Source organism: Phytophthora ramorum (assembly GCF_020800215.1).
Source record: "Phytophthora ramorum isolate Pr-102 chromosome Unknown Phyram_PR-102_s0001, whole genome shotgun sequence".
NCBI classification, from domain to species: domain Eukaryota; phylum Oomycota; class Peronosporomycetes; order Peronosporales; family Peronosporaceae; genus Phytophthora; species Phytophthora ramorum.
In genome coordinates, this window is record NW_027150647.1 from 4,041,865 (window position 1) to 4,066,381 (window position 24,517).

General features: G+C 52.8%; 8 protein-coding genes across 8 annotated transcripts; 5 read left to right on the top strand and 3 right to left on the bottom strand.

Annotated features, from left to right (window-relative positions):
* Window positions 1-438: 438 nt before the first annotated feature.
* Window positions 439-1,412, top strand: KRP23_1001 (uncharacterized protein; the record flags this gene model as incomplete). Its single annotated transcript, XM_067895428.1, has 2 exons — window positions 439-801; window positions 876-1,412. The coding sequence occupies 2 exons, from the start codon at window positions 439-441 to the stop codon at window positions 1,410-1,412; spliced, it is 900 nt and encodes a 299-aa protein (XP_067751569.1).
* A 460-nt stretch (window positions 1,413-1,872) lies between these two features.
* Window positions 1,873-2,952, bottom strand: KRP23_1002 (uncharacterized protein; the record flags this gene model as incomplete). The annotated part of the gene is made up of 2 exons (XM_067895440.1): window positions 1,873-2,460; window positions 2,554-2,952. The coding sequence occupies 2 exons, from the start codon at window positions 2,950-2,952 to the stop codon at window positions 1,873-1,875; spliced, it is 987 nt and encodes a 328-aa protein (XP_067751570.1).
* A 931-nt stretch (window positions 2,953-3,883) lies between these two features.
* KRP23_1003 (uncharacterized protein) lies at window positions 3,884-10,207 on the top strand (the record flags this gene model as incomplete). Its single annotated transcript, XM_067895451.1, has 3 exons — window positions 3,884-4,783; window positions 5,786-9,457; window positions 9,536-10,207. 3 exons carry the CDS (start codon window positions 3,884-3,886, stop codon window positions 10,205-10,207), a joined length of 5,244 nt encoding a protein of 1,747 aa, XP_067751571.1.
* A 118-nt stretch (window positions 10,208-10,325) lies between these two features.
* Window positions 10,326-13,309, bottom strand: KRP23_1004 (Phosphatidylinositol 3-kinase VPS34; the record flags this gene model as incomplete). Its single annotated transcript, XM_067895462.1, has 2 exons — window positions 10,326-12,951; window positions 13,047-13,309. 2 exons carry the CDS (start codon window positions 13,307-13,309, stop codon window positions 10,326-10,328), a joined length of 2,889 nt encoding a protein of 962 aa, XP_067751572.1.
* Window positions 13,310-15,292: 1,983 nt separating this feature from the next.
* Window positions 15,293-16,704, top strand: KRP23_1005 (Lateral signaling target protein 2-like protein; the record flags this gene model as incomplete). Its single annotated transcript, XM_067895473.1, has 2 exons — window positions 15,293-15,460; window positions 15,535-16,704. The coding sequence occupies 2 exons, from the start codon at window positions 15,293-15,295 to the stop codon at window positions 16,702-16,704; spliced, it is 1,338 nt and encodes a 445-aa protein (XP_067751573.1).
* Window positions 16,705-17,437: 733 nt separating this feature from the next.
* Window positions 17,438-17,860, bottom strand: KRP23_1006 (uncharacterized protein; the record flags this gene model as incomplete). The annotated part of the gene is made up of 1 exon (XM_067895484.1): window positions 17,438-17,860. One exon carries the CDS (start codon window positions 17,858-17,860, stop codon window positions 17,438-17,440), a length of 423 nt encoding a protein of 140 aa, XP_067751574.1.
* Window positions 17,861-22,297: 4,437 nt separating this feature from the next.
* Window positions 22,298-22,675, top strand: KRP23_1007 (uncharacterized protein; the record flags this gene model as incomplete). Its single annotated transcript, XM_067895495.1, has 1 exon — window positions 22,298-22,675. One exon carries the CDS (start codon window positions 22,298-22,300, stop codon window positions 22,673-22,675), a length of 378 nt encoding a protein of 125 aa, XP_067751575.1.
* Window positions 22,676-23,111: 436 nt separating this feature from the next.
* On the top strand, window positions 23,112-23,885 carry KRP23_1008 (uncharacterized protein; the record flags this gene model as incomplete). The annotated part of the gene is made up of 3 exons (XM_067895506.1): window positions 23,112-23,388; window positions 23,453-23,636; window positions 23,702-23,885. The coding sequence occupies 3 exons, from the start codon at window positions 23,112-23,114 to the stop codon at window positions 23,883-23,885; spliced, it is 645 nt and encodes a 214-aa protein (XP_067751576.1).
* Window positions 23,886-24,517: the final 632 nt, after the last annotated feature.

Here is a 24,517-nt window from a genome sequence, read left to right on the forward strand (position 1 = left end):
TCCATCACGAGAGCGTTGGCCTGTGCTCGTAGTCGATCCGCTTGATCTGCTACATGGCTAATCGCCTCGCGTCGTGCATACTGGGCTGGTATTCGAAGTCCATTGGTGATTTTTCGTGTCACGTACATCCTTAGCTCAAAGGCTTCTTAACGCCGATCGTGTCTTGCCTCAAAACGAGAAACGAGGTCTCAAACTTGGTCTCTATTTCCAGTGTGCTTAATCTCATGCCACGTTCTTGCAGCGTTCTCAGATGCGTTGACTGCAGCGCGGCAAGCGCATGCGTTTGTCTATAAATGATCAACCAACAGCAACCATACTCACACGAGAAACGTATCAAAAAATCAAGATGCAGAGTTTTCCACTATGGCCATATGAGCCACCACTTTCGAATTCGCTGGCATCCACCCCGCCATCCTTGTCTTCCCACGCCGGCCTGCTATGCGGCTCGCTACTGTTTTTTCTGTCGCCGTCGCAGTTGGTGCTGCATCTGGATCAAGTTACGACGTTGCTTCTCGACTGAAGGTGATGAGTTTCAATCTGCGTACGTCGATTGCCAACGACCCGTGTCCAAGTGGCTGCTGGGAACAACGCAAGGACCGTGCCAAGCAGCTCGTGGAGAAATACGAGCCAGACCTCATCGGAACCCAAGAAGGTGCACCCGACCAAATCCAGTTTTTCGAGGACCAGCTTTCGTTCGCGAGCACGGGCGAATGTGCGGGTGATTGCCAATGGAACGAGCGCGACAGCATATTTTACAGGGCCGATCGCTGGGAAGTTCTTGAGACTTCCACGTTTGCCTTGGTGAGTATTCACATATTATTTTCCTATTCATACGGGATTTTGTCAGACAGCTAACTTGCACTGTGATTTGACAGAGCGATACGCCTGATGTTCTGCCGTCAAACACGTGGGGCCTTCAGTATCTCCGCGCGGCCGTCATCGCTCGCTTTCGTGAAAAGACCACCAACCACGTTGTGTGCATGCTCAACACACACTTCGACATAACGCTCGGCCAACCCCAGTCATCTCTTCTGGTCGCAAAACGATTGAGCCAGCATTGCCAGCCGGAAGACACCGTGCTCATGACTGGAGACCTGAACGCTGTTCCTGAGAGTTCTGCTGTCCTGTATCTCGCTAACCAGGGCCCGATCGATGGAGCGAACACACCGATCCCGATGTACGACACGCTAACGGCTGCTGGTGCAGGCGGACCCACGTGGATTGGGTCTTCTTTCGGGAACAACCCAGCGGGCGCCAAGTACGACTACATTTTCTCGCGTCGTGACAGCAACACCTGTCTGCGCAACGGCACGATTCTTGTTGACACGTTCGGCGGGTACTCCAGCTCCGACCATGCAGTCCTGTTGTCCGAGTTCTGCCTCGGAAACGAGTGTTTGAGCTGCATCGCGTAGTTGTAAACGCCCGTCGCAATTACAGCAGTATTCGTTCACAAATCGATGGGAAACTAAGGAAGCGATGCATGTAGATGTGACGATCGGGATCATACACTATGATTCCATAACGAGGTGCTGGGGTGCTGAGGACCTACGTTCTTCAGTGAAGACTCACCCCACTCGTGGACTTTAACCATTCACATGTTAATGCTCAATCGATTGGCTTTGCGTTGTTCATTGAAGTCTGAGGTGATCAGAAACAACATGCCCAATGTCGAGCGTCCAGAGTGTGGTGCTGCCTGCACACACATGTAAGCGTACGCAATTGAGGATGGCGACAGGTCACCCGTGACCTCGTCAATTATTGTAAAACAGTTGCAGAGACCAAGTCTGACCGTGATTCGGATGTCTGAATAGCAAAATACTACAGTAGTATTTGCGGCTCCCAACTGTTATGTTGACTGCATTTTTCGGAGTGTTAGACCGACAGGTCAACCTGAGCTTGCACACCCTGCTTGGCGTCGCTCTCACCAACACAGTTACTGCACTGTGATCCCAAGCAAAACTCTGAGATCGGAACAGCGTGGTCCGAGCTAGAGTACCCGTCGAACAGGTCAACAAGAACCGACGCGTTCTGCAAGCAAGTCTCCGCGTCGTTGCGAGTGAAAATGTAGTCGAACTTCCACGGGTCCCACGTCTGGTTGCCGAACGTAGAGCTGATCCACGTCGAACCACCAGCACCGGCAGCCGTCAGCGAGTCGTACATAGGGATGGGCGTGTACGATCCGTTCAGAGGCATCTCGTTGGCCAGATACTTCACAGCAGGCGTCGTCGGAATCGCGTTCAGGTCACCGGTCATGAACACGGCATCACCGTCTTGACAGTACTCACTCATACGCTGCGCCACCAGCACAGACGACTCGTTCTGGCCGCGAGTGATGTCAAAGTGCGTGTTCAAGATGCACACGACACGGCTCGTGGCGCGATCGCGAAGGCGAGCGATCACCGCCGCACGCAAGTACTCGAGGTTCCACGTGTTGGAGCCAAGTTCCTCGGGAGTGTCGCTCTGGTTAAAAACACAACAAAAAGCAAGCGACAAACAACGTAAGACGGTGAGCATGACAACATACTTCTCTTTCACAGCCAGAGCTCAACGCACCAGTGCAAACGTCGAGTTCTCCAGCACCTCCCAGCGCTCAGGCTTGTAGAAAATGCTGTCGCGTTCGTTCCACTTGCACTCGCCGGCGCACTCGCCCAGACTCGCGTACGACAGGTTCGACGTAAAGAACTCGATCTGGTCGGGAGCTCCTTCCTGCGTGCCGATGAGGTCGGGCTGGTACTTCTCCACGAGTTGCTTCGCGCGCCACCTGCGCTGTTCCCAGCATCCGCTCGGGCACTTGTCGTTCGCGAGCGACGTGCGCACATTGAAGCTCATGACTTTGAGTTGGGTGGAGGCGGGGGAGCCGATTTGGACTTGCACAGGGAATGCCGAAGGCGTGTCCAAGCTAAGGCTCGTGACCGCGGCAGCACCGAGAAGCAGCGATTTCATTGTATTCATGGTTGATGGAGTGGTTCGGCGTCTATTGTCGAGTCGAGGTCGGAGCTGGGGCTGGAGAAATGTAAAGTGAACCGCGCAAAACTACAGGTACTTGGGGGAAGAGACACTTGCTCATTAATTCATTTTGTACAATATTGACATGCAGGCGCCGCGACAGCCAAAAGCTTCACAAACCAGCTGGGTGTGAATGATTCATGGTGAGATGTGCCGGACTTGCTCTCCGCGAGTGTTTTAATACAAAATTAAAGATCGATTCGAGGCAGCGCCACCTCTGGATACATGTACTCGGCAATGCCGAGTCGAGTCCGTCACTCATGTGGTGGCACCATCATCATGATGGATCACCTCAGACTTCAATGATCAAGTACCGTACATGTAACACGAGTAATGTACTAGTACAGCGCAAAGCCGCAGCAATCGCTACGTCGCGAATGTGTTGATGGCTCACCACAGAAGCGATGAGTGAACGCCGCTGGATGAGTAAGGCCCAGCAACTCGCTACAGGTACTGTACACGTTGAACGAGAATGCTCTAGTTGGCGCTTTGCTGGTAACTCATGGACGCTTACAACTACGCGATGCAGCTCAAGCACTCGTTTCCGAGGCAGAACTCGGACAGTAGTCGCCCCGTTTCGAGAGGTGCGGTGCGTACGCTCACGCCATAGATCGGAGCCTGGTTGCGATATACGGGGCGCAATCAGAGATTGCGCTTGTCTCCATCCGATTGCAAGCAAATCTCTAGTCAGGTTACGCCAACTCAGCCTTCATCTTGAGGATGGGGACCGTCCATCGTTATCCTGTGCGCAAGTAAAGAAAGTCAAAGTTGGCAGCCTCTCTAATTAGAAATCGACGCCTGTGTCGCTAAATTTGCTTGGGGTGTTCCGGATGTGTATAGCACGCCATCATTAACAACCCATCTTTGCTTGTGAAGCATGAGTGCTACAACCCCCAGCACTCGAGAGACGCGGCCTCCTTCCCAGCCTTCAAGGGACCGACTCGTGCTTCAGGTTGAAAACGTCGTGCTCGCGGGGAGACGACTACTCGCGATTGAGATTTTCGAGGTGCAAAATGCAGCGACTACACCATCATCGCCTCTGCGTTCGACACCACAGCCGTCCACGCCTTCATCAACTTCATTGAGTTCTGCGAGGGCTAGCGGCTTTCGAGTAGCCGCTCGGGATGAGGTGGAAAATGAGTACTCGCTGTTTGTGACCCTGCAAAAGGCAGAGTATTTGTATCGAGCAGCATACCCAGTGGAGGCTGCCGCTAACGAGGATACCAGCTCCGAGGCGATGGCGAATGGAATCCTTGCCCACCTGAGCATTATTGGCAATCGACAGAGAGGTGTTGGCAAACTCGTATGTCGGGAACCCGAGCCACACGTTGAGAAGAAAAGTCGTGTTGTACCAGTGAGCACCCCACCACATAAGCAAAAGAACCCGCATCTGCCCTCTAAACGGCAGGATCAACGCGCCGTCCGCGTGCAGAAAACCTCAAAGCGTGCGATGGAAGCGGTTGCCCAAGCAATGAGACGTCCAGACTCCGATTTGAGCGGAGATGATGAAAGTGCTGGGAGTGAGGTGGAGTCAAACAAACCGGAACGGAAGAATAGTGAAGCGAGCCTCCTGCATCGAATGGCGGTTGCCGATTCCAAGACAATGTGGAAGGCAGAGCTGGAAACGAACTATGAGGAGTCAGATCACACTTCGTTCGTGCTTGACGACGATACGGAAAGCAATTTCCTCAAAAACCAGCAATACGCTTTACCGCCAGGGTTGTCACCAGTAAAGAGAGCACTTCCGGAACGCAAGACAAAGCATAAGGATCTCGAAGTGCGTCGTCAAAAAGGACGTCACCAGCGAATTTTGGTCACTCAAGCTGTGCAAGAAGCCCCCTCCTCCGCACTACTAGACTCAATTCCAGCTCAAAACCCTTATTCGGTTGTAATTGAGGAAACAGAGCAAGACGCGTCTTCGGATGCCTCGCGGCGATCCTCGGGGGCCACTGTCAGCAGTACAGAGAAGCCTATTACTCAGCCCAGAGCTTCGTCGGCGCCTCGATCTTGTGTTGTCGTTGGCAACGCATACAGTCTGAGAAACTTGTATGAATCCGAGACGTCGGAACCGGAGCAATTTTTACGACGACGGACATTGGACGCGCACAGGAGCGTGTTGCCGACAGATCAGTGGCAGGATGACATTTTTGGAATGGGTATCGAGATTACAGATGAGCGGCCAAGTCTAATCACGCCACCAAATCGACTGGATGCACTGCTGAGCACTGCACGTCATGTTATGACGGTGAACACGGTAGGATCAACATTGCAACGGAGCACCAGTAACGTGAAACAGGTGTCCGAGAAAGAGCACAGCAGAATCTCTACTTCGCCGACGCTAAGCCTATATTCTGCTGTTCGTGGTGCATCACACTCGGGGTCTGCTCTACAAAGTCCAAAACTCCAGAAGCCCTCTAATGATTATCCGGTAAATGCTGGCCCCGAAGAACAGGCTCCGGCCACGAAGCTGCTAACATTGGATGATAATACAACAGGAGGCCATGCAGCTGGAGAACAAAGGAAAGCTACTGCTGAGCCAAGCACGAGAAATAGTCTGCGACCCCGATCGAAGTCAACGAGCACTGAACCAGGTATTGTCACTCCAAATGGAATCGCCAAAGCAGTATTGCCCGAAATTGTCACTCCTGTCTTACCATCGACAGCGCACCCAATGGCAATGGACCCCAGTGTATTAGCGCAAACTAACATACGTCCGAGATCAAATTCCGTGGGATCTGAGAGAATTGTACGTCTCTCTCCTTTGCCAACTACAATGAAGCCCCCTGTTCAAGATTTTCTAGCCGCTGCAGAGCCGGTGGTAACTACTCCGATGGCATCTACTCATGAAGATGATATCACGCCCGAAAAAGAAGTGTCTGCTCCTCCTTCGGATCCGGAAATTGTGCTGTGCCCTTCGAGTAACTTGATTACTGACGTGAACAAAGCTTTTTCAGCTGAAGAAACTGAGACGAGCAAGGAGTGGGTAAGTGACTTGGCAGCAGCTGCCGGACCGAGAAGCCCTCAATGTTTTGAGGAGGTCTTACGAGCAAATGAGAAAACTTCGTTACCTACAGTTGATGGTACGATCGCCGATACGGGGATCATGAAGTCCAATCCAAACGAAGTGAGTAAAGATGTTGCCGAGCAAGACGTTGACTCCCCTCCCACTAGCCGGCAAGCATGTTGGGAAGAGTCGACAGCCACTATTTCACCTGAGGTGTTAGATGAAAAAACATACGACTCTACGGGCGGTGACGTGCTTTTAGTGATGAAGGGATCAGTACCAGAAATTGTCTGCGGTCTGGAACCGTCCCCGCTGGAACAAGGACCTAGTGAAGCTATTGTGACCGAAGCGAATAACTCTGCGGAGGAACAACACGCTGAGTTGCATGTCGTTGCTGATAATTTTATTGTGGACGGAGGTGACTATTATAACAGAAATGGCGACGAAGAAGTGAGTGATGACCTGGTGCGCGAAACACTAGTTGTTCAGGAAGGTATTGGTAGCATCAACACGGTTCTTCAACGGCAAGATACGAATGAAAATGCCACCCCAGACGGAATAGACGCCACTAATGACCCTAGCATTGTTGACGAAGTCGTTCATCAGACTGACCCGACTGGAGAGTTAGAGCAAAGTTTCGAAAAGGATGACAAGGTGGGCGATGCAAACAGCGGTGAAAGCATGCAATCTGGCGCCAGTAGCACCTCTGAGGACACACTACACATCCATGCTTCTCCAGGTATTGATGGCAACGCGTGGAGAGTTGCAGCCACTGTCCAGGAACCCACTGGTAGCTCTTCTGAAGTTGCTGTCGATTCAACTGAGCAAATTCAAGACAGGAAAGTCATCACAGACAAATCTATTTATCCCGGGGAGGCTACAGAAAAACAAGACAGCAACTTGAAGCGTGTTAGCAGAAACCATAAGAATCGCGCACAAATGCCTGTTGTCAACGAGACTGGCCACAGTGAGGTGGTAAATGCTACTATTTGCTTTGGTAAAGACACTTTCGATGAGGATATTGGGAACGACGAAAGCATCAGCAAAAGAGAACTCGACGCAGACAAGTTCAGTTGTGACGTTTTGGTGCCGGACGATACGAGTTCGCAACCCATGCAACCTCACCAAACTCCCTCGCTTGATACAGAACGTAAAAATGAGGATGTAATGGTCCTAGTTGAAGAAGACGAAAAGGGCGAAGAACCAAGCAGTCGCCGAAAAGAATCCGTGCAAACGGTGGTTGAAGAAGCAGACAGCATCAGCTTTCATAAAACGATTGTGGGGCTGCCACAGACACCGACTTATGACGAAGAGAACTATACCGAGCAGCAAAATGCAGGCCAGAACATTTTGTCTAGTCGGACAGACACGGTGGCAGCCACATCAGGGCAAACCTACATCAGAGTATCATCGTCAGAACACGAAAAAACTAGTACTATTTCACGCAAGAAGTCGCTGAGTCCGGGGAAGAAAACCGGTTCGGCGAGTAATACTACTCACGCTAATCCAGCACCGAAAGTTTTGGGTTCGCGGAGGAGAAGCACCGTAGTTCAGGTACTCGATGCGCAGGCGGAAGCTCCACAAACCCTCCAATTTGAGCGACGGCGTACAGCGGAAGATGTAAAAAGGAGGGGCAAGGATTCGCGACGTATCAGCACTCTCGACCAAAGCAAGCCTCTTCCTGGCCTGGCTTCTTCTGCAACGGCAACAACGGCAAAGCCTACAGACAAGGTACTAGTCGAAAAAAGCCCAGGTGAGGTCTTGCGCTCTCACAGCAAACGGCAATTGCCAACCAAACGACAACCATCTCACTCGTCTGGGTCATCGCAAAACGTGTCCAACTACCACAAGAAGTGGGGCAAGTGGATGGTTGGTCGAAGCATTATCGAGAAGGTTGGTTGTCTACAGCTTGAAGATTTGGTAATCGCGGATCCACGTAACGAAGAGAACCTACTCAAACTTGGTCTGCGCTACACGAAGTGGCCAGGAACTAGTTTACCCGGAATTTTGATACTGGAACACGCGGTGCTTTTGCAAAAGACCCTGTCGAGGACCCAGGACTATTGGTTCTGGCTTGGTTCCGCCCATTTGGACATCTTCATGCGTCATCGAAAGTATTTGCCCGTAGCACGCTTTCATCTTAGCAAGAGCATCTGGGCTTTTACCAGCGCTTTCGCGTACATGGAGAGCTTAGCAGACCCGATGCGGCTGCTTCGATACGCGATCGGTCTTTTCTGGCACAAAGGTGATGGTAATCTAGAGAAGACCCGGGACATCTGCCACGAGCTGTTCTCAAGGTTTGTGAGTTTCTGCGACAAAGACCTACCGAACGTGTTGTTTCTGCAGTTCCAAGTATTCCATCGTCTTAAGTTCTACGTGGACGCGATCGAGTGCATGAACAAAATCGTGGGTCTGCATGAAAGGCTTTCGCAACAAGTCGTGTCAAGTTTGTCTTCAACAAACGCAATAGCACACTTCAGTGTGTATGACGCCGCAGATTATCGGCTCATGCTGATGCAGTGCCAGCAGGCCAGTGGGGATTATGTGTCGGCAGCTCTAAGTCTTGCTGCAGTTTTGAAACTCAAGGGCGTGCAGCAAGACACGACGTTGAGAGATGAAGAATACTTCGATTTGTGGTGCTCCCTGGCGGAAAAGAGTTTTCACCACGAGGACTACGCACTCGCGTTAGAGTACTATGCCATTGCCCTGAACTTTGCAAAGCAGTCTCAGGTACTGGCTGCTATTCACTATAATCTCGGGCTTTGCTTTCAATCTTTAGGCGAAGACAATAAGTGCGTGACTGAGTACAAGCGTGCACGCACAGCGAATCGCCATGTGGCTCCCTTGGTTTCGCTGGCTGAGATCAGTATCCCGTACGACGAACGTTTTGCGCTGCTACTCCAGAAATCCGTTGCTCAGGTAATCGAGGAAGTTCGCGTGGAATTGTATGGCAGAGCAGTGAAGCGGCTGCAACGCGTTTTCCGAAGCAGAAGAAACGTAAACATCGGTGTTGATAGTGCCAGCTCTGACAGCCCCTTAACGAAGATGCCAAGCTTGTCCAAGCGAAGATTAAGTATTGCTGCTGCTCGGAACCCGCCTGCTCTTGTTAAACTCGAAGACACTGCTGATAAAACAGGGGTACACGAAGAAGCGAGCTCTCAACAAAATCCTGCCGCTGTCGGCGATAATCAAGTGGCTAGGCTAGAAGATAGTACCCTTGATTTCGTTGAACGGCGTCACGAGTTTTTCCTCGCGCGAAAGCAAATTGCAATGGAAGAGATGGTTGAGCTGCTCATGAATACCCAATATCGAGGCCGGGAAACATCACCAACGTTTCAACCTAAAGCACAGTTGAAGCCTGGTATGCAACTGCGCAGCGGAATGCTTTCGCCCGAAAAGGACCGCCTAGATGTGCGTCGAAAGCAATCCATGGAGGCATTTCGTCAGGTACTGTACCCGTTGTTTTCTGAGTTGGGGGCTTTGAACGATCCTTTCTAACGCTTTCTCATTTTGTGCATTGGCTAGCTGGGTTACGTCTCCTCAACCATGCCTTGGATCGAGTTCTGGGAGAAGCTGCTAACTCTTGTTCCACAGCTCTATGAGTCACGGCAGGCTTTGTACGGAAGCATTGCACGAATTCGAGGTCGACTGCCGTTAGTGACCGATGAAGTCGCCTTTTGTGCGTTAGCTGAAAGCATTGGAAATGTTCACGAAGCAGCCGAAAAGCTGCATGATGCGTTGTACGAGCGCGAGTTGACGTACGTATGTGCCGTCGTTGAGGTTTCGAAGCAACTGGAGAGGGATTTCCCACTTGAGTCGACTCAGCTGCCCGTCAAGGCTCCTCACGTCTCCCTTCCCACTATATCGTCGCCCAGGGCAGACCATTCGTCCGCTCACAGTCCAGTTGAGGAGGCATCACGCCGCATCGTGTTCCCGCCATATTCCCCAATTCGAGCTAAGACAGAGTCCATTTCCAAGCCGAAAAAACACCTTCGGATGAACCAAATGCTCAACTTGCATTTCCAGGAGCACGTCCAGCAGCAGGAAGCAGCAATCGCAATAACTGAGGCAACGGGAGGTTTCGTGCAGCGCCACCGACGAATGGAAAAGTTAATGGTGCTCCAGGATTTCAGGCAGGCCAACGACGTTCTCTTGCGCTCCCAGCTGGCATTCGGAAGCGAGAAAGCAGTCACGTGAGAAAGGCTGTTTATTAGTATCAATTGTCGCCACTAAGAAGAATTGTACGCAGGAAAACATTAGTGTAGATGTGAAAATGCACGAGCGAGTTTAACGCGAACGAAGTTTGCAACGCAGCTTATTTCAGCTTCGTTGCGACCTTGTGGATCCAGTCCACGAGCAGCGGGAACAGAGCGGACACACTGTCGTTGATAAGACCCAGGAAAAACTGCTCTGCTTGTTCGTCAGTCAAATCCAACCGGAACTTCTCCTCGACTTTCAGCAGCGTCGTTGCCGGGTTCGCTGACAACTCTTCGATACCTGAGTCAGCCATCAGACTTAGCAAGTTCAAAATCAGGTCGGCGCTCTTGCGCAGCCAATTGTACGCTTGGCAGCAGTACGTTGTAAACTTCTGGTAGTGCTCGCTCGTAGGGCCGCCCATACCTTCCACCATTTCCTTGGTCAGTTTAAATGGAGGCGGGTACGGCTTCGGGTCAGCTCCAAAGACAAAACCGAAGTCAATGTGGAACATGTGGCCCTCAGCCTTCATCATCAAATTGTCCAAGTGGCGATCACCAATTCCTAGCAGATACGTCAGCACGCAGTAGCCAGCCACTGATTTCACGTAAGTGCTCAGAGCTTCGGGGGCAATTCCAAACTCCGCACTCGGGTCAGGGTTATGCTTTCGCAAGAAGCCCACGATCTGGGGAGACTCGAAATGTGAGACCACATAGGACACGGGGTATGAATCCTGCACGAATTCCATCAAGCCATCGTTGGCCCCTGTCGCCAAAATACGATACGGAGTCAACTTCAGGTCGAGGTTCACCTTTTTCAGCAATCGGTCCATCAGAATGAACATTTGCATGATCAGTTGATCCTGGCGCAGATCATCTCCGTTCTTTACCATGAACTTGTACATCGGTCCTTCCTTTTCGCGGTGCAAGTAGCTAATCATGCGAGTCGGCAGAGATTCACGCATGATACTCGAGTCGCTTCCGCCAAACATCGACTGACCTAGATTAGGTGGGTGAAGATAGCCTTCGCCTTCAGCTGCGGTCGCATGGTGGTGTTGATCAGTTGGAGGAATCACCGTCTGGAACTGAATCACGGCTGGATACATTGCACTCTTGAACATCTTCGCGGAAGATGGTACAACTCCGCTCAGGTGAACGGTGGGATCCAAAGGCAAAGAGATCACAGAGCCCTTTTGCCACGGAAACTGTTTGAGGTATTGCCGCAACTTCTCCTCCTTTTGGTCCTTTCTTCCCTTTTCTTCGCGTGCCTTGTTGTGGATGGCCAAGATGTGGCTCATGAAATCGCGCTGAGCCATCAGCATGTCGTAGATTGGCTTTTTCTCCTCATCCCTCTTCATTTCGGTCAGCATTTGGTTCAGTACAATGTGGAAAATCTCCGAGTCGTTCGTTTGCTCCCCAGCCTCCACCTTGAGATACCAGTAGAAGTAGTTGGCCATCTGGAAGTTGGTGCTCGAGCGAGCAATGAGGAACCGAGCCAGCGGGCCAAGGTTCTCACTAGGCACGGATCCATCCGTACTACCAGTTTCGTCACCATTCATGGGCCCGCGAGAAGATGTCATAGGAGCCCCAGGCTTTTCATAGCGCAACGCCTGGACCAGCTGCAACAGGAAGTCCAGCAGGTCTTCATTTTTGGCCGTTGCCAGTGTGGAGACAGCAAAATGGCGCACGATCTCGTGTTTGAACTCTTTTTCGCGGCCTAGGAGCTTCAGAGCATCAGCGATGTCAATTTCGCACCACTGCGACAGCAGATCGGTAGCCTGCTTCACCTCGAGTTCGTCTTTCCAATCCACCGACAGGAGAAATTTCACCACGGCTTTTTTGTTGTCCATCAAAGTGTAGCGGAATTTCCACAGCAAATCCTTGTCTTCATTCTTCAAGTTGTCCGTCGGGGTAGCCAGCATGTGCTCAATACGTGCCTTTTCATCACGACTGGGCTTGAGATTGGGGTCGATCGATCCGCGCAGGATATCACGAGCTAGGCGACGGTACTTGCGCTCGGCAGGGTTGTCTTCGTTGAGATCGGGGTCCCACACCGTCACGAGGCTCGGCAGTTCTCTCGATCCAGACGATGCAGCCGTTGTGGCCAAGTCGTACGATCCGCTCAGCGTGTGTGAATCGTACGACGGAGCCGCCGAAGAAGTACTCCCATTGTTGTCGTAATTCATCCGTCTGGGTCCCATGTCCGCAGTGTACGACGACGTCAAATTGCGCTGTGAGTAGGGCTCCTCCTCGTACACGACCACATCTCCGAAATAAGGCATCTCGAGCCACAGCAGCGCGTCTTCGCGGTAGGAGCAGAACGGTCCGAGAGCATCTTTCCTCATGGGTGGCTCGCTGCCTCGTCGGATTCGCGCAATGCGTCGGTCTGTGACGCTGTCCATCCACTCGTTGCGCGCGATCTCCTTGCGTTCGTACTTCTCTCGGAGCTTGTCCAGTCGGAAGCACTCCTGGCGCACCCACTCCTCATCGATCTCAGACGGAGTTGTGGTGGTGGGGGACGAGTCAGCCTCTCTGCCCTCCCAGATGCGGAGACACTGCACGCCGTCACGCAGCACGCCCTGCTTGGAGAAGAAGGAGATGGTGGAACCGCCGATGGGCACCCAGCCCACGCCCCAGATGGTGATGGCCAGCAGCGAGTTGCGTGACAGGTCTCGGTAGCGCACGGGGAAGGAGATCCACTCGTTCCAGTAGATGGTGGAGTTGCTGCACTTGGTGGGGCTCTTGGAGCTGCAGCAGACAACACACGCCCTTTTTCTCAGCTTCTAGAGACCCAAAACCAGTGACAAAGGACTCAAATCAAAGACCAGAGACGCACTAAGTACCTGATGACCATGGGGTGCAGTGGTAGCCCGTCGGAGAACACCTGCGCCGTGAGGAAGATCTCGCTCACGGGCGAATTGCGCACTTCGGACGACGAACCTGCGAGCTGCTCCAGACCCGCCTGCGACACGGCGCGGCGCGGCGCGTCACCGCTCACGGAGCATCCCAGTGCGGGCGCGAGCTCCACGAGCGAGATCTTGACGGAGATGCCCGTGCTCACGCCGCTGCTGAGGTAGTAGCGGTACTCCTTGAGGCGGCTCGCCATGTTGGGTTTCTCAGAATGGAAAATGGAGACTGTCGGGTGGGATACTAGAGCCTATGGTATGGAATAAAGCAACTTTCACGATGGAAGTCATGCAAAATCGTGCCTACAATGCGGCAACGGCGTCAAGGTCCGCCGAGGGAGAGCGGGCGGTGACTAATAATCCCGCTCGAAGATCTCCTGTCGGATGATCGCCGGTGGTTCAGCTCGCTATGTATGTATCAGCGTGCAACGCCGAACTACGTCGACATAGTAAAAGGAACTTCAACTCTGCAGTGAACGAGGATATGACGGCTTGTTCCGCTGCAATGCGCTACGCGGCAGGCACCGCGGATCGCCGATCATCGGTGCGATTTGGTACCGAGTTGCTGTGAGGCGATGACGGGGCTCGGAGGCCTGCACCGAGATGGTGGGGCGGACGTTTCTGAGTAAACGAGGCTCGGATTTCGCCATGGACGCCGGCGGCCTGGGCTATGAGATCGCGCTCGTCGAGGCCGACAAATGCCACTTTAGCGACAAGCGCACGAGTCGTTGTGCGTGACCTCGTGCAATCGGCCAGCGAGACTCGAGTGGGGCTTGGCTTTCGCGTCCATTTGAAGCAGCCGGCAGACGCCCGTGTGCCACACGGTGTGGTGCTGCCCGTAAGTAAAAGCGCCCGTTTCTGCTTGTCCACCAAGGTTGAGACAGCGTGCGTGAGGTTGTCAAATGGGCTCGCCTATCCTACCTGAGGTACCAAGGGACCTATAAATAGACGCCGGCTAAGATGGCCCGCGCGGCGCTGAGTGTGTCGAAGCAGCCCTCTGCAGCTGGGCCGCGCATTTCACCTATCGCCGCCCACATAAGAGCAGCGAGCACCTTCAGCTTCAGCCCCGACTTCAGCCTGGGCTCGGATGGCGAAAAGGGATACTTTGCATAAACCGACGATTTAAAAGTACCCAAATTTCTGATCTCGCAAGCTGCGGTGACAACGCTGCTAGGCTGCAGCGCACTGCTGCTGCAAGCGTAGAGCCACAACTGGTAGACAAGCTAAGCACAAGAGCAAAAAAGTTGTTGCTACCCTCGTAAATGGAGCAGACTGAAGTTAGATGCGAGATAAAGCGTCAGGCTTGTCGGTAGCAGAGTAAATGCAGCTACTGTAGCGCGCGACGTGAATCAGGGAGCTGAACCTTTGTCAAGTTTAGTCTTTCTCGGCAGTGCAGGTTGGTAGCAAAATCGCTCGAACGGAATATATGTGTCGTTCCCCCGATAACAAACAGTATACATGATCAAGTAAAAAAAACATCTTTAAAAAATCGTTTTTCGAGGTGCTGAACTATGGAAGACGTCACAGTCTGCAACATTACATTACGGTATTCGTAGGCTTCTCAGTGCTTTGTGATCCGTCTGAAAATCCTGTTGCAATTGCACGAATAACCAGCCCACAATGCTCCTTGATCTGTAGACCCTGCGTTTGTTGTTGGAGGGACCAGAAGGCAACACCGAAAAGGCAAATGCTGATTAGCTCGACTGGTGGCTTAAGCGGTACGACGACTGGGTTTCCTTGTCTGTACGGAAACGATACGTTGTGTGTTAGGTTAGCTACAAGTTCATGCCCCAACGATATCAAGCGTCTTCATGCCCATTTTTATCTGTCGAGTGCCCATTTTCCAGAATGGGCCCCTCACTAGCTGTTTCAACCGGTCGACAGGTGGCGATTGGACGACAGGCTGACTTCCAGAAAAGGGCCAGTCTCCTGACTTGGATTTTGTATGGCCCCGGCGGGGCCTCACTACGACTCGTACACGCAGGCAGCGAGGCGAGAGAAAGAGAGCGCGCCGCCCACCCCACTCGAGGCAAGACAGTCCGCGCGGAGCTCCCCTCCCTACTCAGCAGAACAGCACTTTGAACGTAAGCGCGCGGCTTGTCCCATTGTTCTCGGCCCTTGAGACTGAAGGACTCGTTGCCCCTCCCTCCCCCTCTCCCCCTCCCTCGTCCAGGTAGACAGCCATGTCGCGCAAGGGACTCAAGGGCAGCAGCACCATCGGCGGCAACGACGTGCTGACCATCGACCAGCTGCGCCACCAGGACGACTGGGTGCTGGACACGGAGCGATACAGATGCCACGTGTGCACGAGGAACTTCACGCGCTTCCGGCGAAAGCACCACTGCCGCAAGGTTTGTCTTCCTCCTCCCCTTCCTCGACTCTGTGTATGTGAAGCTTACTGACCCTCGTTCGTGTCTGTCTGTAGTGTGGCGAGGTCGTGTGCGGCAACTGTACGCTCAAGAAGGAGGCGGAGCTGCCCGTGATCGGCCGCTCGCTCGTGCGCGTGTGCATGTCGTGCATCCTGTCGCACGCCAACGGCCAGGCCAACCCGCAGGCGCCCCCGGCGGCCCCCGCAGCCACCGTCGCGTCTCCGCCGCCTGCGCGCGAGGAGCACTGGGAGGCGCAGAACTTCCACTCGCCCACAGGCAACTCGGAGGGCGACCTGTCGCACTTTACGCGCGACTTCCAGCAGGCCGAATTCGACTACCCGCTGGACTTCAGCTGGGACCACCCGTGGCCCAAGCCGCCCATCGTCCCGGGCGAGTCGGAGCGCCTGGAGATTCTGCGCAGCTTCGACATCATGGACACGCCCAGCGAGGACGTGTTCGATATTATCTGCGACCTGGCTAGCAACGCCCTCAAGAGCCCCATCGCGGCGGTGAGTCTGCTGGACGAGGACCGCGAGTGGTTCAAGGCTAGTGTCGGACTCGCGCAGAACGAGGTGCCGCGCTCCGTGTCCTTCTGTGCCCACGCCATCATGTCCAAGGAGCCGATGGTCGTCATGGACACGCTGCTGGACAAGCGGTTCGCCAAGAACCCGCTGGTGACGGGCGCTGCCAAGATCCGATTCTACGCTGGAGCGCCTATCTGCACGCCGTCTGGCCACCTGCTCGGTACGGTGTTTGTGTTCGACACGCAGCCGCGAAACACGTGCGATATCGCGACCCTGGAGAAGCTGTCGAACGTGGCGATGAAGAACCTAGAGGACCGTAAGAATGCTGTGGCTGCCCCTCTCGACAACGGCGAGGCTGTGGAGGTCGTGGAGAACGATGAGCAGACAGAGGCTCCTAAGCGCCCTGCTGAGCCGCTACGGGGATCAGGAATTGGAATCGCGAACCAAGTGGTGGCCCAGCCCGTTGCTGGAGCTTCGCAGGATCTCGTGACTGCCAACGCTGGTGACGGCCAGGTGACGGCAGGCCCGAAGATGGAAACGATGCTGATGGATCTGCTCTGCCGTACCACCGAGACTCAGCAGCAGTTAGCAACACAGCAGGGAGCGATGTTCCACACACTAGGTCAACACACTGCTGACATCGACAAGTTGGCGACGGCGATGGCGCGGATGGAGGCAAAATTAGACTCGATGGTCGAGTAAGGCGGGAATGGTAATGCGCACCGTGGACAGCAGCGGCAACGCGCGCACGTAGCTCAAGAGCGAGATAAGAAGAAGAAGAAGCGACCACGACTTTCATGTGTGAGGTGATGAAAAAGAAAAGAAAAAAAAACAGCAGATTCAATCATTCGCTCGCTCTCTTACGATCGTATTCAGGTTTGAAGCGTTTGAAGATTTTGATGAACTCACATCTCAATCCATGGCAAACTCACACATCGTCTGGCCAAAAATGAAGACTTGCTGGACTTCCTGTTGCAGCTGGTCCAGGCGTTGCGCTATGAAAAGCCTGGGGCTCCTATGACATCTTCTCGCGGGCCCATGAATGGTGACGAAACTGGTAGTACGGATGGATCCGTGCCTAGTGAGAACCTTGGCCCGCTGGCTCGGTTCCTCATTGCTCGCTCATGAAATCGCGCTGAGCCATCAGCATGTCGTAGATTGGCTTTTTCTCCTCATCCCTCTTCATTTCGGTCAGCATTTGTGATAAACAAGTAAATGGTGAACAGTAGGAAGGATACGCCGTTGTTTGAAAACTGGACAAACCTGCGAAAGGGACCAAAAGAGAATACCGTTAGGAAGAGGGGATCGGGAGAGTGATTCACGGGGCTTCAAGGCAGCATCGGCTGCTGCGGGTCTGCATGATTGATGAGCAAATCTACTGCCACCTCAAACGTCCGTACAGTAGTAGCCGAGCTCGCCCGTGATGTCTTGGGGATCACACCCGCAAGAACTCGCACGTGATCAGCAGCTGCGACATATTGCTCATGACAAGGGCAAACAAGTGCACCAAGACGAACTCGTCCGTGGTCATCGAGGGCCGCAGCACCATATCGAGCTCCTCAACAGAAGTGAGGCTGCTCGTGGTTCCTACGGACGAAGACGAGCGCGAGGACCCACACGTCTGGAAAATGGCTCCTACTGCACGCGCCAAACACTTGAGCTTGTCGAGCGGTAGCGCGTACTCGTTTACGCGGCGCAGCTCGCGACGTGCATCCTCCCAATCGCTTCCCGATCCAGCCACAACATGCGGAGGCACCCCGAAAAAGGACTGAGGCTTGGTCTGAAGCGCCTTGATCTTTCCCTTCAACGCGAGTTCATCGTCCCAGTCCCGTGATCGTGTGCAACGCCTCATGGACATGGTCGTCTAGCGGCACAAGCACGCGCTTCTGCACAAAGCCGCATACTGCATGCTTCACCTCGTCCAGGAAATCGTCGTAGTCCGGCTCTGAGCGCTCCGTGCGGGCTGCTGCAAGCTGCGCCAGCAAAACCTCGTCCTTGAGCAATGCTCAATGAGCATGCCGACTTTAATCTCGCCCATCTTCCGAGATACAGTGTTCAGAAGAGTCTTGGCCTTTCGTTCGGGCATGCAAACATGCTTGTCATCGACGCTCATGTGCGTGAGCGCAGCCACAAACGACTCGCAGGCGCGCGACACGCTGGCGAAGATCTCCTCCACCAATTGCGACGCGTTCACTTGGTTCTTGATGAAGAAGCACGTGCACCCACCACGGTCAAACACGTCACGTTCAACCACATCCTACACATCAACAACGTTCTCGTCCTGCTCTCCCGGGGGGTTCATTTTCGTTTCTTCCTCGTCGTCGTCCTCCTCTCCCGGGTGATACATCGTTTCGTCTAGGGTTTCCCCAAAGTACACGAAGCTAGCAGAATTCTTCGAGGCCCATGGAAGCAGCTCGAACTCACGCTTGATAGGGATCAAGATGCGCCTGACCCGTGCGCCTCTCAAAGATCTCTCCGTGGCGGGCTCCATCGAAGGCAACCGCGCTGTAGTTGCCCGAGCCTCCTAGGCTGAACTCGTTGTTGACGATGGTCCACTTGTAGTGGATCATGAAGCTGGGCACGCGTCCAGTCTTGACCGGGATCCCGGCGTCCTTAAACTTGTGTAGCCACAACAAGTTTTTGGCCTGGAGCGCGCTTTGCTCGTCGACGATTATGCGAATAGTGCAGCCTTCTGCAAGCGCCTTCACAATGCTCTACCGGCGCCACACCTGGGCTGCAAGCTCTCCCCCCGCTCGTACATGCTGTAGTAATGGGCGACCATTCGTGGCTTTTCCAGCCCGGGTGCTCCTCGCACACGACCATGATGTCCTTCTTACCGGTCTGGACGAAAGCAAATGTCGGTAGACCGCGGCATAATCCGACGCATAAACATGTCGGCAGACCTCTGATCCTCCACGTTGCTATTTAAATGGCTCGGAAAGTCGGAAAGTGGGCAAATCGGCCTCCAGTGGAGGACGAGTCGCCTACTTTCCGACTTCCGAGCCAGGAAAAAAGTGGGCAAAATTATAAAGTTTTTACGCGTTCATCACCGGAAAGCAATTCATACGCCGCCTCGTCGCACTCGTCGTCCATCAGGAGTCCGGGCACGTCCAAGACCGTGGAGAACTGGAAGCGTGGCAGCACGTAAAACACATACAGTGCGCCCCAGTTCGGCACCAAGTACGTCCCAGTGGAAATCACCAGACGCAGTGACTGCTCGAACAGCCCGCCGTTGTCATCGAAGAACATGCTATCGCACTCGCGCGTTTTGCCTGCACAACAGTCACGTTTAGTTCTTGAAGCATGTACGTCGAGCCCAAGTTCTTACCGCCGACACCAAGAGAGAGATACGCGTCTACCGCAAGTTGCAAGCTAGTGCTCACGAGGTTACACTGTTCACGCAAGCAATAAACGTAGAGAAGCACGCACAAGTCCGTCGTGTTAGCTATCAAGAGACTGTGCCAGAAAGAGACTCTGTCAGCGGGCGCACTTACGATCAGAAGAACCCAAATCCGTCCTTCATCCCAGAGCAGCTCGAACTCACGTTTGATCGAATCAAGGTGCGCCTGAGCCGTGCGCGTCTCAAACGTCTCTGCATGGCGGGCTCCATCGAAGGCAACCGCGCTGTAGTTGCCCGTGCCTTGTAAACCAAACTGCCAGCTCGGAGTACCCGCTGCGGCACTGCTTTCACCATCGCTTGACGCTACAGATGAACATTACCGCGGCTATCTATCTCAACTATCCAGTTGTTTTGCACGGCAAAAGACCACATGTGTTCGTCAAACTCAACGGCGTAGTGCTCCAACAATAGGACCACGCAATACAACAGTATGTTCCCAATTCAACGTCATTCCCCCCACACTCCAATTGCAGCTTCCCATCGTCAACACGGTTCCATCGATAATCGCTACCTTCCAGTGCATGAGTCTGGGGCCTGCGTGATATACGTTGACCCCGTTTTCAACCAGTTTTTTTATCATAGCTGAGCTTTTCTCGGTGACTTGTGCCCGATCAACGATCACACGAACCGTGACACGCTGGGAGGCACGGATGATAGCGTCGGTCAGTTCCGGATGCGTCAAGATAAACATAGCAATATCTACTGAGGTCTCTGCGCCGTCGAGCAAATCAATGAGCTTCTGAGGTGCAGCTTGGTCGCGAGAAAACCAGTAGTCTACAACTGCAGTTTGTAGTCTACCCAATATGTCCTGCTCCATGCGGCCAAATACTCGACGGTCGACCCCCATTATCCTTGCGATGTCCTTGAGCGATAGGGTTTCCGTGACGCAAAGACCTCGTTTCAGCATTTCCACCACGAAACGCATGGGGGTCCACCGACAGGGCATCTTTTCTCAGAAAATGACGTGCTAGGGAAAACGGAAGTGGAACGTGTTATTTTATATATTAACTATACGAGAACCACAGCCTCTCCATAGCTTATAATAAAGGGAAAAAAAACGTGGCTGAAATAATAATGCCTCGGAAAGGCCGATCCTCGTCGTTGCTGTTTAAATGGCTCGGAAAAGCTCAAAGTGGGCAACTGATCCTCGAGTCGAGGATAAGTTGCCCACTTTGAGATTTCCGAGCCAATTAATACAGCAAAATCCGAAAGTGGGCAAAAAATCCTCCGCGTGTATTGACAAGGTTCGAGAATGTGGCAATAGTTACTGTACCGGAAACTATGGCCGCCCGGGGCAAAAATTCCTATAAGTGTATTGCCACCGACTAAAGTTGCTTGAAATAATAATGGCTCGGAAAGGCCGATCCTCGACATCGCCGCCTACCCGATGCAAAACACATGGGTTATTTTACCTCCCGCGTTTGTCCCATGGATTTTTCGATGCTCTCGCCACCTAGCCCAAATGGGTTCCCCGGTGGAAAAACCCTGTTTTTTTTTTTACTTCGCGTTTGTCCCATGGTTTTTTCAAAACATTTTTGCCAAAACCTCTGAAACAATATGCCATGCAACCTATACATTTTCACAGGTTTGCCAAACTCCGCGATGTTAAACCCTGGGTGTTTTGTTTCCCCCGATGCAAAACCCAGGTTGTTTTCGTTCTTCGGCATTTGACCCACGTTTTTTTTGAATCGGATATTTTCCCATATTATCAAATATTTGGTTTTACAGGTTTGGCAAACTTCCGCTTGATTTTGTCGCGAAACCGCTCTGAATTTGAAACAGCGGCTTATTTTTCTGGGTATTTGTAAGATACCGGTACTCTTCAGTATTTTTACTCCACAAAAAAACTGTTCCACAAATGTCTGAAGTCAACATTTACATTTGAGGCTCAGCCACACCGAACCAAGAAGATGTGCATGGACTTTCGGCGATGCCCCCAGATGATGATCTCGCCAAGAGCGGCACGCCAGCGATATTATTATCGCGGAGGCTTTTACTTGGTTTCCAGGAAGGCTGCGCTTCTCTGGTGCTTCTCTATTTGCAGAACGTGGACGCCTCGAGAGGAGACTAATTATGAGTACCGAAAGCCGAAACTCGAGTACAATCGCGGTTACCGCCCATACCGGCAAAAAGGGGCGAATAAAGAGGACAAACCGGTGCCAACTGGCAGAACTGCGAGTACATACTTGAAATGGAAAAGATCTTGGTTGCCGATGCCATCGGCAACCTCGTGGTTTCCGCACCGGGCTTCTCGTTTGGTGCACTACAACTGATTTTGGCGGGAAGCAGCCCACATTGCCTTGGCCGAATAACCACGAAGCCACCTCGTACGAGCGAGCCGACAAGACCACCCCAGTGCTTCTATGGTGCTTTGCTCTTGTGTTTGAACTGCTCTCCTATAATTGTGCTAAACATGTTGCTCTATCTCCGCTACGTAGACCATGACGCGTAGCTCGCCTATCGATTGCCATCTCGCGTTTATAGTCGTATCCAACCACGAGTCGAAGTCCAGCGCAGTGATCGCAATGCAGTTGTACGACGCGTACAGCTACGTTACCAACCACAATGACGGCAAGCGTGGTCGGGCAGTGACGTACAAGTGTGCAGAGCACCTGAAATGCGGGATATTCTTCCGCGTCCGGCGCTGCAAGCGCGGTGCAGTCTGGCGCACTGCAGTTTACACTCGAGGTGAAGGGGTCCTATTCAGATGCAACCACACGGCGCAAGAAGACCGGCATACATCCAGCCTTTTTCGTGGAAGTTGACGCCATAGCAATGGGCAACGATGGCCCTCTGGCCATCCTTAACGGACTCCGGATGAAGTACTTGGATCAACCACATCTCTTGTAGCACCTACCGAAACGCGCGCAGATCAAGAGCAGGAAAGGATACCTAATGAGCGCGGCAGCGAAAGCGACGCAAATCGAGACCTTCGCCGATCTGTACCATTGGGCACACCTGCGAACGTGCACGACCGAGAGCAAATTCTTCAACGACGGTGTATACGACCGCTTCAGCAACGAGGCCGTGCTCAACAAGGAGCTTGCTGGAGTCGAGAACGAGGTGCTCGTGCTGAAATGCTTTGACCACCGCTACGAGGACGAAGGTGTCTCCGAGAAGTCGTTAGACCTCATCCTCACCACACGGCGAGTCTTCCGCAACGTGCTGTATGCAGTAGAGGGCCGGGAGAGCGACGGAGTGTTTGCGGCTACTGATGGCACCTACAAGCTGCACTTTGGTACGATTAATGCTTCGATTGCTTTTCTCGTCTGACCACTACTTTCGTATTGGGTGCTGCAGGAAACTGGGTCCTGGTTGTACTCGGTACTTACCGCAATCGGTACACTGACAAGCATGTCTACAGAAAAAACTTCGTTCCCTGGGCGTACATGTTCGTCCGAACGGAGCACCAGTACGCATACGAGCAATTGTTCCGCACCGTAACCGAGTACGCGGAGTTGTTTTTCAAGGTAAAGCTGAATGTCAAGTACGGCAGCTTGGACCACGCCGCTTGCATCGTCAACGTGTACCTGGCGGTGTGGCCGGATATCACACTCTTGGACTGCTACCCACACGTTTCTCGCAAGTGTCGCCAGAGGGCCGGTCTTCTCGTGACGCCAGACTACTACAAGACAAACGTCGAGATCAACATTAAACAGATGCATCACACGAGATGGCCAGAAGAGTTCAAGGCGGTGGATAACTCTGCATGGATCACTGGCGTACGGACGGGGAGGATGCGTATGCAGACTGGTTCAAGAAGGTGTACTTGTCGGAGCCGTGGTCGCGGTGGTACACGATGAGTGCCATCCCGGGCATCATTCCCTCCCAAAACGCGTTAGAGTCGCATAATGGAGTGATCAAGACGTGTGGCGTCAGGGTCAAGCGCGCCAAGACGGGTATCGTGCTTAACGACTCGATGCCATGTATCCTGGGAATGGTCGGTGCTGAAGCGGCTAAGGGTTCGTTTGGACACTACTGTGAAGGTGAGCTGGATGTTTTTCTACAGACCTAAATATGACTTAAGTGTACTAACGCAAGTTTGTGCAGGGCCTCTGCAAAGTCAAATGGTTCATCGTGCGCTGCTTCATATCGCGCCAGATGCACACTTTAAGAAGCACAAGACGATCAACCGAAAGCGAGTTGTCCGCTCCATTTACTTCAACTCGTCCCAGTACATGGATTCGCCGAATCGTGCTGCTGGCGAAGAAGTCACGAACGATCGAGTCAAGCGGTACGCTCGTTGATCGTACCCATTGACAGGGATTGTTTGTTTACAGCGCTTTTGTTGCTGGCCAGGTACTGCGAGGCAAAAGAGGGAAAGCTACACAAGGAAGACACCGTACTGGACATCAATCTGCACTATCTCTCGCTGCATGAGGTTGAGTTTCTTGGCGAGCCTGACATGGCCTCCAGTTTCCACTTGAGCCTTCAACCCGTCATCACTGACGTGATCCGCGTTTTGGCTTCTCTAAGATCCTGACTCATCGAGTGTTGCTTCCCCTTTCGCAGATAAAAGAAATTCGAGCAATGTATCGGTGCGACTGCAAGGCATTTATGTCAACTGGCTGGGCGTGCTCACACATCGTCGCAGCCATGGCACTGACAAATCAGTTCGATTTGGACTGCGCAGCGACTCGTCTTCCGATGGAGAAGATCAGCGGTGGTGAGCGAAAGATTCCAGGTGCCATGTGTAATGGGTCTGCTTAGACCCATTACACGTGTGCGCACGTGTATGAGGAAGCGTAGGAGTAATTTACTTAAGTTCAGTATACTTGTATCCGCAAGTATACTTAAACTAAGACAAAGGAACCGAACGATAGCTTTGGTGCCAAATGAGAACTGTATTGATTGTAAATGGGGTTTCCTCCTAAAACTGATATTTCTAATGAGAGGTTCTACCATTGGATGGCTGGCAGAACCCCTATCTATTGAATGACTCTCATTGGTAGAAAGGTGTTACTTTCTACCAGTCATATGCCTTTTGCTATGAATGTGGACCACCCTGTGGAGTGGTCAACCTGAATATATCCATTAGTGCATGTTGCACTAAGGTAGGAGGTGAACCGACTGTATAGCCCCGCTACACCATCCCCCCGTTAGGATTTGACGTGC